The sequence below is a fragment of the Sardina pilchardus genome, chromosome 1, assembly GCF_963854185.1.
Source record: "Sardina pilchardus chromosome 1, fSarPil1.1, whole genome shotgun sequence".
In the NCBI taxonomy this organism is placed as follows: domain Eukaryota; kingdom Metazoa; phylum Chordata; class Actinopteri; order Clupeiformes; family Clupeidae; genus Sardina; species Sardina pilchardus.
In genome coordinates, this window is record NC_084994.1 from 31979928 (window position 1) to 31992352 (window position 12425).

Consider the following 12425-nt stretch of genomic DNA (forward strand, 5'->3'; position numbering starts at 1 on the left):
AATATGTGGGAGTCTGGAGTTTGATTCCCGTGTGAAGTCTTTTGGTAGAGATAAGTAAAAATGTTAGTGTGTGTATACAGTATGTACTATTGTCTCTTCAGAGAAGGCATGCCATTTTAAAAAATAAATCAGTTCTCAAAGGAAGTTCGAATTACAACAATTACCTAGGTCATGCACCAGAGAGTAAGTATACTATGTACACCAGGGTGCGAATAGCAACTGCTAATTGTGGCAGGGGTGCAAATAGCATACATTATTCAGAGTGTATATTTGCACCCACTGTACGAATAGCCTAGGGATCACCGCTGAGCTATTGGTACCAAGGTATGAATAGCATTCACTTCTAATTAAATAGCATTGCTTGGCCTATTCTAGTCATGCTTATTCTATGCAATACTACCAGCAGCTGGGATAGCTCTCTCCAAGCCTAACAAAACATGGAGACCTACAGAACCGCCATGTTAACAGAGCCATTTCATGATGAACATTTTCTTTATTTCAGAGTGTTAGTATTCTAAATGTTAGGTCAACAGTATCATTTTAGTTTTTACTCATTAGATACGACCCAGGATGTGTAAGACTCGACTCACTCCGAATAGTCAGTGTCATCGTCACAGAGACTTGTCCCTGATCGTTGCTGGCGACACACTCATAGACACCCGCACTGTCCATCTCCACGGACTCGAGGACGAGAGTGCTGTTGTTGTTCCCCAGAGTCTTGTTGTCGTGTTTCCACTCAAATGCGGAGGTGGGGTTGGCATCAGCCGTGCAGTTCAGCTCCAGACGGTCCCCCTCTGTCAAGCTCACGTCCTCCATGGAGCTCTCTACTGCGGGCTTGTCTGTGAGGGAGGAGAGACACGGCGCTTCAACATATTAGCTTTTTTTCCAAAATACATAATATATATGCTCTGTGTGTGTGTGTGTGTGTGTGTGTGTGTGTGTGTGTGTCTGTGTGTCTGTGTGTGTATACATATAATTTTTTTAAATATATACACACTTACTTGTATATATATATATATATATATATATATACACACACATATACATCTATTTCTTCATTTTTATAAATATATATATTTACAAAAAAAAAAAAAAAAGACCTACACAATACTTCCAGCAGGATATTATCGGATCTGGTGACAGGAACGGGCTCAGCTGTGTTGAGGTCCAGTTGGGCAGCACAGCTGTAGGAGGTATTGTGGTCCTTTCGGGAAGCTGTGATACTCAGATTAGTGCTCACAGTGACGTTCTGTGACTGATCGCCCTCAATAGTGAACTCAGGGCATCCTGAACGTTGCAGCTCGTCGCCCCCTCTGAACCAGATGACGGTGAGGTTCTTCACTGGAGCCACACTCTGAACCTCACACTGCAGTGAGTAGTTCTTTCCCTCCAAGAGTGGACCCGTGTGATTTATGAAGCTAAGGATCACATTATCAGGGGCCTCTGTAGAGGCACACACACACACACACACACACACACACACACACACACACAGAGAGAGAGATAGAGAGAGAGAGTATCCAGTGTTACGAGTAAACAAACTAGCCATGCAATGTATTCAATTATTATTAATAACTAAACAAAATAAAATATGACAGTCCATAGCCAAAGGCGAAATGACAACAGTGAACTATACAACAAAACATCAAGTCAAGCAAATGTGACACATGTGCCACGTACATCTACAGTATGTTCCGGGAAAATATTCTCACATCTACTATGATGTACAGTACCATGATGTAACAGCACGGTCATAGAAACAGATTCACTCACTGTACATTCTGATGGGTAGACAAGTCTGACATTGTCCATGGTCAGAGACGGCGTAGCATGATATGGTTCCATTCAGTGACCAGTCAGTGACTCTGTCCACACTCCAGACCAACTGCCGTACGTTATCTTCCTGTTTTGCTCCCTCTGGTGTCTCCCAGCCCATCATTGCATTGTACGGAACTCGGCAGGTTGCTGTAGCTGGATCTCCGTACTTCACCACCAGAGCAGGAGGGACGATGAGTGGCTCCTTCCCAGTACAGTTCTGGCCTGCTCCCCCCCCCAAAAAAATTCAAAAAAATTTAGAAAAAAAAAATTAGAAAGAAAACAATAAGCAGTGAGAAGATAGAAGGTAACATCATGTAGTTGCTCAGAGGTACTCTGGGAAGTACCGTTTGATATCACAATCACCTGCGTTTATGAGCATAAAGCCCGGTGCCCACTGGACACGCCGTTCAGCGGTGTTCTGCGGTCTGGGCTTGACGCGCAGGATTTTAGAATAGTTTTCTATCTCTGTGCGGCTGCTGCGCGGCACACGTTTCCGGGGGGCTTTACTGGAGTTCTAACTTGTTTATTGTCGCGGCGTGCCGCGTACGTGTCCGATGGGCGCCGGGCTTAACATAAACAAACAAGGAAGTGACTTATTTGGGCATGCAACAAATCCATGTTTTATCTTTCACTATGTTGAGTCAAAACATTCTCCGTGGGGCTCTCGCAAAAGCTCCCACTTCAAAGCCCAAAGTTCCCAGTTCAGGTCTAATGTAGCTTCCTTAAACTATAGAATTCTCCCACTTCAAAGCCCAAAGTTCCCAGTTCAGGTCTAATGTAGCCTCCCTAAACTATAGAATTCTCCCACTTCAAAGCCCAAAGTTCCCAGTTCAGGTCTAATGTAGCCTACTTAAACTATAGAATTCTCCCACTTCCCAGATGCTCATAAGCGCACCATAACATTCCATTGGTGTCACACATCAGCTGCTGTGTCTGTCAAGCCTACCTTACACTGACAAGATTTGGGAAAGATTCTTGAAAGATTGTAGTCTTTTGGATAAAGCTTGAATGAAGGGCATTAGTTAAAAGACTATCTTTCAAGAATCTTCCCCAAATCTTGTCAGTGTAAGGCAGGCTTTACTTGGCATCATTGGCAAATAACTACTTTGTTTGGCAGAAGAATTGCATTTTTGTTTCTGTGTGTTTACTTTTATGAATCCTTGCCAGGTATGTAGTAACCGTTTAGAAAAGCAATTAACCACAAGTGCAATAAACCACAGCAAGGTGCAGAGTATTTTAGAAGAGCTAAGTTGGGTTTGGGCAGCCACTTCACATTGCTCCCTCTGTTCTTTAATGCACTGTAACCATACAGCATCTTGGGCCTTGTGGCTTAAAGAGGATGTACAGAGAGAGAGAGAGAGAGAGAGAGAGTGTACAGAGACATGGTTATATTGGAAGGGATATTAATTCAGCCAACGACTGATATCCTGAAAACACTGTATCATAACTCAAACGTTCTCTTTCTCTAACCTGTAGGTTTTGTTTCTGTGTATGGTATGAACTTTGATGTTTGGTGGGTTACCTGAGTTAATACTGATGTCTGTTGGTGACTAATTTCATGCAAACTACCTGGAAGTACTGTATGCTTACTGAAAAAAAGAAATGCATTCAATACATATTTCCCCCGCTGCATGCAGACATGCTCAATGTACTACAGTTTGTTTCATACAGTAAACAGAGCTGCAGAGGGCCATATGACTATACTGTGAGTGACTCAGAAGGCTAACGTTATGTACTGTAGTTACTCAGAGGTACCCTGGGAAGTAGACTATACTGTTCAATATCACAATCACCTTTATGAGCATAACATACACAAACAATGAAGTGACTTATTTGGACGTGGAACAAGTCCAATTTTTTTTATCCTTGACTATTTTTGAGTGATGTAAAAACATTCTCGGGGGGCTCTCGCAAAGCTCCCACTTCAAAGCCCAAAGTTCCCAGTTTAGGTCTAAAGTAGCCCCCCTAAACTAGTCAAGTCAAGTCAAGTCAAGATGCTCATAAGTGACTGATGCGGCCTCAAGTGACAGCTTCTTGGTCACACAGGGGGTGCCTCTCATTTGTTTTTTTATACACCCTCCCTTCCTTCCCTGATCCTCGTCCTCACTGATCTAGATAAAGAATGATGGGGCGGCAACAATGGGATAGTCTATCCAGTGTTAGTTATAGATCAGTGGGAACGCCCCTGGAGGATCGAGCATCGTGGATCGAGGAGAGATGTTGAGAGGCACCCAGGGAATACATGTGTTCTGATTTCACATGTGTTTTCAAACCAGGTGACACAGCATTTACTACACACTTGGGACAAAGATCGTAGTTACTAAGATGAATCATAAAGGGGGTTTTCAATGGAATGAAATGGCGTCCACTTCCGCCTCCTATAGGGGCGTGATCAGTGACGAGTAATCGGTTTAGACCAGTGTAGAAGCAGCAGAAGCAGTGTGCCGTTGATAACAGGTGGCCTGCGCAATTAGCGGAGACAGGTCAGGAGGGACAGGTCGTGAACAAAGTTATTTTTCTATGTATTTATCTCGCTGGAAAATACGATTTCAATGTGGGAATGTTAGAAAGACGTGTGCCTTGTAGAATATGGGTTCGTTACTTGCATTGCTGAATGTAGGGCTAAGGGAATGGTCATAATCCGAGATAAGGTTTGTTTCTCCCGTTTGCCTCCTAAATGGGAGTGGCACTACGTCACAGGGAAACCGGAATTGACCCTCATATGAGTCGTCTCGCTTTATAAACCGTCTCTGCTTGGGAGGCCATGGGTGCCTCTCATCATGCCTCCTCGATCCTCGATGCTCGATCCTCGAGGGGCATTCCCACTGATCTATAACTAACACTGGATAGACTATCCCATTGTTTCCCCCCCATCATTCTTTATGTAGATCAGTGAGGATCGAGGCATCGAGGAGCGAGGGAGGACGTATAAACGCTGCATGAAAGGCACCCCATGTCATTTCCCCTGACCTCTGACCTCTGGCCTCTGGCCTTTCATCGGCGCCTCACGCGGCGTAGTCGTCATTGCCAGCAGTCATTGCCCACATAAGGCAGGGTGACCAGATGTCCTCTTTTTCCAGGACATGTCCTCTTTTCAAGACCTAAAAATCGTCCAGGATTTTGTTCTTCTAACGCCTCCAACGTGTTTACAGCAAATATGCATCGTGTTTCTCTCTGTCGTTCACAAATGAATACAAAATAGCCTTTTGAGGTAGTGTTTTCTCTTGTGTCCTCTTTTTTCACACAAACCAAAAAGAGGACACAATCTGGCCACCCTAACATAAGGAAGCGGGCACTCGCTCGACCGCACCAGTGCCCTAATACGCGTGGGAGTAGAGCTCAAAATTGAGAACCTTAGGGTCTGTGTGGGAGCTGGCTGCAATCGCATTCCTTTCTTGCTTGTTTATGCTAGAGATTGCAGGACATGGCTCTTGTTCACACAGGAAGAGGAAAAGTGAGAGACTGGGTTCAAATAAGGTCTGAGCGAAGCAACGGCCGTCGACAGCAACGACCGTCAAAAACCTCAGCGTTCAGTTTGATGAGTTAAAATGAGCTATTATTCGGTATTTTGTCACAAACTGTAGTCTTGTTTCGTAAAAATGATGATGTTGCTACAAAAAATGCTACAGCAAAAATGAAGTGGACTACAGCGTGCTGCTTTTCCCCCGGTGTAACCAGCGGGGCGGTTAAGAGATATCCATGGTTACAGATTACTCTTCATATAGACTGGGTAAACCCAGCCCAATCTGCCGGCAGTTGGATTTCGCCCTCAGGCTGGAAACCAGCACATTTATCTTTCCTGCTTCCTGTCCACGTTTGTTGGAACCAATCCCAAACTGGCTCATCCACCAGGCGCACCCAGATCATTGGTCTGATTGGTTGAAGGACTATCCAAAGGCGTACGAGTCATTTCAATCATGCCCATTAATCATGCCACTTGTGCAGAACAAACACAGCGCAGACTCCCCAGACTATATGTTCAATCTCCAAAGAGTGAGCTTGGTCTGGTGATAGCCAGGCTAGGTAAGTGGGAGACAGTTCCAAGTCATTATCTGACTGTGTGCTCACACTGTCTGCACCCACAGACTGTGACGGAGCGCAGCGGAGCGTGCACTCTGATGACCTCACCAACAGGCCCTGGCTCTTGGACGTTGTGGTCAGGCTACAGTTTTGGTTCCCCAGAGACCCGGATTGGAGGCTATAGTTGAGATGACCTTTCTCACCTTTGCTACACATACAATGGCAATTTGTTTCATGCAACCATTTCAATAAAATGCTCAATGTTTTGCAGTCATTGTAAATCACTGTATGTAGTTACACAAGAGACACGGGGTAGGGACAATACAGTATGAGTTGTTTACTTTTTATTATTATCTGTTACACAATATGCGTTGAAAATAACATAATTTGCATTGATTTTTAGTACATCTCTGTGTAGGGACAACACATTTGTTTTAAGAGTGCAGAGCAACACATTCCCTCTACGTGTGCCAGAGTTACTAAAGCGTTCGCCGCTAAAAATACCCTCTGGGGACTCATTCCCAAAATGGGTGGTCAGACAGGGTTTGGCCGCGCATACAGCCAACAAGCCAATAAATAAACAAACAAACAAACAAACAAACAAACAGAAACCGTCTCTCCTTAAGGTATACTGATTACACCGAGTAGTACCACCAAAACCTTCAGCCTCCACTCCCCAGCCCCCCCTCCCTCATGAGTCAACAGTACTGATTATTACACTGAGTACCACCAATGCTTCAGCCTCAGCCTTCAGCCTCCCCTCCCTCATATCTCTCCCATTCCTTTCATGGGTGGACCAAATAAACACATGTCTCCAACAGCACTTCCTGCAATGCGTTCTCATTCATAACCCTACTAATGTGACTCACTCGGAGACTCATTGTCAGCAGCCTCTGGTCCCAACAATTACACAACGTGGTAGCCATGACGACACCACCTTCAAAACATTTCCTGGTATTGTGCCCCTGGGAATGACTCTAATCGGCTTGTTCCCTATTGAAAAATCCCTGCCCTCCAGAAGAGCTCTTTGACAGACATATAGGGCAACAGTGAGGATATCTGAAAGTCCAGTCCAGTCGTATTTGGGCTAGTCATTGTCTTTTAACAAGAGGGTCACACAGATAGCCCTGGATATGCAGACGACAGCACAAAAGACACAAAAGACACTGACGGACACACTGAAGTCTGAAGGACAGGTCACAGCACAGGCCAGCCTCGGGTCACTGCAGTGGTAGCGCGTAGCGGACACAATGGGTGCCTCTCATTTGGGCTTTTATACAACCTCCCTTCCCTCCTCGGGCCTCGATCCTCACTGATCTACATAAAGAACGAATGGGGCGGCACCAATGGCATAGTCTATCCAGTTTTAGTTATAGATCAGTGGGATCGCCCCTCGAGGATCGAGGAGAGATGTTGAGAGGCACCCATTGTGTCAGTGCAGGCAAACCTCTGCCCGAAGGACTAAGTACAGTAGAGTATCTACTGTATATCATAATATATAATACAATATGGAGAAAACAGTGTGATTTTTGAATGTTAAAAGTTGCAGTTGATAGCCAAACTTTTTTGAGAGGTGGATAAACACTATTTCTGTAGGCTAAGTTCAGAAGTGGATAAGCTGTGTTTACTTGCATGTAGCCTCCACCACATCCCCGCATGCAGGGGAGAGAGAGAGTGGAAGAGAGAGAGAAATAAAGAGTCAGAGAGAGAGAGAGAAAATGGAAAGTACAGAGAAATTGACAGTGGTGTAGTCTACTCTACATGATACGGAGGAATACACAGTATACCCACTTTAAAAGCATCGCCTTCTCAGTAGACCCACATGAGATAAGCAAGGATACGTACTAACATTTTAATCACAGTATAACCACTACAGCAAACTGAACTACATCACAGTATACCCACCACAGCTAACTAGACTACACCGCTGGAAATCGGCACAAGAAAAAAGACAACATCCAGTTTAAGTTATTGTCACTGATAGAATAGTCTCTCACCTGCCTCTGTCATCACCAGAAGAGCTAACAGCTGGGCAGTCAGGAAGAGTCCTCCAGAAAGAGTAATGTATCCCATCATCCCGATTTAGTCCACAAAGAGAGAGAGAGAGAGCAAGAGACCACAAAAAGAGACCGCAGAGTGTGAGCGACTGCCTGATCCGACTGTTGCGCTGAGAGTGAGTGAAACTGAGGGAGGCTACTGGTCCAGTTAACATATGAGAGTTTTCAAAACTGAAAGTCCAGAAGGCGGAATCCCCCAATCCGCCCACCATGGGAGTCACTATGGGCTATTACACGTAGCAACCGTTATCAGCACACTTTCTCTCTCTCTCTCTCTCTCTCTCTCTCTCTCTCTCTCTCTCTCTCTTCTCTCTCTCTCTCTCTCTCTCTCTCTCTCTCTCTCTCTCTCTCTCTCACACACACAGACACAGCCACCCCCCTATCTCTCTTTCTCTCACACACACACAGCCACCCCCTATCTCTCTTTCTCTCACACACACAAAGCCCCCTCCCTCCCTTTCTCTCTCTCTCTTTCTCTCTCTCCCTTTCTCTCTCTCTCTCTCACTCTCGAGATTTTTCCTTTGCTCGCCCCCTCTTCCTGTGCTCTCTTCCTCTTCCCTTCCTCTCTCTGCATATCTCTCTCCTTGCCAATGTCAATGTTTGCCAGCACTCACACACATACTCGCATACTTTTAGTGTGAGCTCCTGCTACTTCAGCTAACACACACACACACACACACACACACACACACACACACACACACACACACACACACACACACACACATACAGAGAGAGAAAGAGAGGGACACTTGCCCCTACATACCATCCTAGTATTATTTCTACTACGGTTTATTTTGTGTATTTTGTGCTCACACATGTTTATTCATTGTATGCTGTATCTCTTTTTTTCTTTCCCTTGTGATATTGTATCTGTTGTATTGTCATATGTCCGCTTTGGCAACACTTCATGTCTGAGTCATGCCAATAAAGCTCCTTTGAATTTGAATTTGAATGTCAGAGGGAGGGAGGGCCTCTCTCTACTCAGAGGTGGTCTGGGAAATGTCTGTAAGAGGGGACATTTACAGGAAACGCCCTTATGCAGAGCGGCCAGGACAGTGAAAGTGGAAGGAACAGCAACAGAAAAGGAGTCCACGTGTGAAGAAGCTGTGTGGATACAGTACGTGCTCTCATGCAGACCAACAGCAGCACCCAAAAAAACAACACACTACACTCATAGAAAAAGGGTGCCACAGTATAGAACCAAAAATGGGGCGTTCTTACTGTAGAACATTCTTAGAGCCCTCCTAAGAAGTTCTTAGTACTGAAGAGCTTCTTACTGTAACGAATCTGGGAAACCCGGCCCTTGTCAGTAGCTTTTCCAGGGTCTCCACACATAAAACGAAATTCCTGTAAGAGGGGACATTTACAGGAAACGCCCTTATGCAGAGCGCCCAGGACAGTGAAAGTGAAAGGAACAGCAACAGAAAGGGAGTCCACGTGTGAAGAAGCTGTGTGGATACAGTACGTGCTCTCATGCAGACCAACAGCAGCAGCCATGCTGTAGTGGTGGGGGCAGTCCCAAAAAAAACAACAACAAGTTCTAGTACTTGAGAGCTTCTTAACGAATCTGGGAAACCCGGCCCATGTCCGTAGCTTTTCCAGGGTCTCTCAAAGCACCAGTTGCAATGTACAGCGATCCCGGAGTTTATGATTAAAACTGTTAGGAACGCTTACTAACACTTACTCACTTAAAACTATGAAGGGCTTAATCATAAGTATGATGTGTGACGTGACGTGTGATGTGTGTGTATCTGTGTAATACATGTTTGTGAGTGTGTGATGTGTGTGTAATGTACGTGTCTGTGTGTGTGTGTCTGTGTCTGTGTGTGTGTGTGTGTGTGTGTGTGTGTGTGTGTGTGTGTGTGTGTGTGGTGTGCATATGCATGTATGTGACAATATATGGCAAAACATACAAAGCAGAGAGTCTTTGCTGGCTTCTGGTTGTTCAGTGGCTCTTCCTTCAGGTTGGCACTGGTTCCTGGTTTTGTGATCCACACACCAATGCCAAATAGGATGTCGAAGAGGATGTTCCATGGATATCAGATCTGCTCTCAGTGTGAGAACCGAGAGGGCAAAAGCCAAGGTTCCTCATGTGGTTCTAAACACCCACTGGTATCTGTTCTCAAGAACCACAAATATAGACTCACTTACACCCAAACACACACACACACACACACACACACACACACACTGATTAATGCCATCATAATGCTTCCTCTTTTTTGTTCTTGTTTGTGTTGAAATCTTCATGACACACACCATGAGTAAAGTTGACTTCATCGATCTTGCTTCTCTTTCTGCCTAAAAATATCCTGGTGGGATACATATCTTGATTCTTGACTAGCATGTGACGTTTGAATGACTGCAGTATGTTGCAACGTCACTCTTTTCGCCCGGGAAATGTAAATGTAATGCAATGTAATGAAAGCAGAGAAGCATTACTGGTGAATGAATGAAGCGTGTGCCATGTGGTGCAAAAGTTTGATTTTGATAATGCTATATGTAGCTAGTGGGCTTGCTGCAAGGCCCATCTATTGTTCTTCTTTGCCCGTTTTTTGAGAACGCCTCTTCTCCTAGAGCGTTTGAGCTGTCGACGCGGTTCAAACACTAAAAAGTCAGGCCCGATCCGGTGTAGGTTGCTTGTTAATGTCGGATGGCTGCCCGTTGCCGTTTTTCCGGTATTCCCGTTTTTAGACCCTTGTAGTTCCGCCATGCTCCACCAGAGGCGTTTTCCCATTGAAATGAATGGGGGACCGTTCAGGCGTTTACAAGCCCACTCTTGGAGCTCCTCCACGGAGATGCACATTTCTAGTTTTGGTTGCAGTGCTTCATCTCGCTGGGTATATTGAGGTATTTTGCAGTTTGGGCGTGTGGTTTTGTGAATTGTGTGTGATTTTTTGAGAAAACTAGCCTGGCAAGCCAACCTATACAGAAATGTATAGTCTGGGGTCGGACCATTCACAGTCTCTGAAGCCTGTGTGGGGTGAACAGTTGTCTTTCAAACTGCCTCTGCATGTATTAGGCCAGCATGTGTGACCTGAGCTGCCGTGCAAAATTAAAATTCCCTGGAAGTTCAGGCAGGGTTCACCCCGCCTAGTAGGCAGTGTTACCAAAGCACAAAACAGAACAACATCACAACATTTACAGTAACAATTAGAACTTTGACTACATTGTTCTGTCTCTCTATCTATCTATCTATCTCTGACCTTCATATACTCACTCTCACACACATAAATACACACACACACTCACTCTCACTCTCCCACCAGGTCTCTATTATTAAACATAATACACACACACATGCACACGCACACACACTGCAGTGAGTGGTTGTCTGAAAAACCCCAGGATTTCCCACATCTACTCTCGTATTCTGTACTCCTCTTGGCAATCCCCTTTGCCACACCGGCTTGACGTAGCTAAACACTGACATACACACACACGCACACACACACACACACACCCAGACCCTTGTAATCATTGCCGTGGCATTCTGAAGCACACTCCCCGTGCTCCACTTCCCAGAAACTGGCCCATGACGGGAAGCTCTCATGCTCCATGTGGGAAGGCAGAGGTGCCGGCCAGTGGAAATGAAGGGTCAGGTCAGGAGGAAGGAGAGTGGGAGGGAGTCAGGGGTGTGTGTGTGTGTGTGTGTGTGTGTGTGTGTGTGTGTGTGTTTGCCTGCCTGCCTGCCTGCCTGCCTGTGTGTGTGTGTGTGTGTATTTGTGCGTGCCTGCCTGTGTGTGTGTGTGTGTGTGTGTGTGTGTGTGTGTGTGTGTGTGTGTGTGTGTGAGTGTGTGTGTGTGTGTGTACACACACACGTGGATGCAGAAGTAGCATGGTATGTAGCTTATGTAGTGCCTTAACATTGCCCCCCGCGGTACAAACATTCCGGCTATTTCAGTAAAGACTTTGAGGGAGAGAGAGACGGGGAGGGAGAGAGAGGTGGGGGAAGAGAATGAGAGAGAGGGGGAGAGAAGAATGTAATTCAGATCAAAATTGCAAGTTGCTTGTAATTGACTGTATGAGAGCAGTGTTACCAAAGCCAGTGTAGACAGTGACATACAATCATACATGCCATACCTTCAAAAAGTTCTCTAATTTTCTGTCATAGATAATTAGATGCTGCATCTGCAGTACTTACTTAAAGTACATACAGTATATGTGTAAACAATATCTGTCCATGGTTAACTCACTGCATTTAGTGATACTGATACCAAAGTCTTACAAACCGCACTTTTTGTGGAGAATGTGTTTCATTAACAATGTATTTGCGGCATTTGTCTGTGAATTGAAGCTCAAGGCTTGTGCCATATGGCTTTAGAAATGTGCGTTGTCAGCCAGTAAAGATAAGCTGCAAAAACAGGATTCATATAAAAACACCTGACAGCCTTATCAGAGGACCCATGTGCTTCCCTTTTCCCCTGCTGAGACAGTTGTCACTGCAGAAGAGTTCAAGGATACAGCAAGCACATTGCTTTACTTGTCACTGCAGAAGAGTTCAAGGATACAGCAAGCACATTGCTT

General features: G+C 45.1%; 1 protein-coding gene across 1 annotated transcript in view; it reads right to left on the reverse strand.

The window, feature by feature from the left end:
- The window catches only part of LOC134088360 (cell adhesion molecule 3-like), a 10811-nt gene extending 2688 nt beyond the window's left edge, over positions 1-8123 (reverse strand). The window contains exons 1-4 of the mRNA XM_062542284.1: positions 7836-8123; positions 1774-2040; positions 1105-1443; positions 591-839 (exon numbers count right to left, since the gene is read on the reverse strand). Of these exons, the coding sequence (XP_062398268.1) occupies positions 591-839; positions 1105-1443; positions 1774-2040; positions 7836-7914 (934 nt within the window). The 5' untranslated portion in view covers positions 7915-8123. The remainder of the gene's footprint in view (positions 1-590; positions 840-1104; positions 1444-1773; positions 2041-7835) is intronic.
- Positions 8124-12425: the final 4302 nt, after the last annotated feature.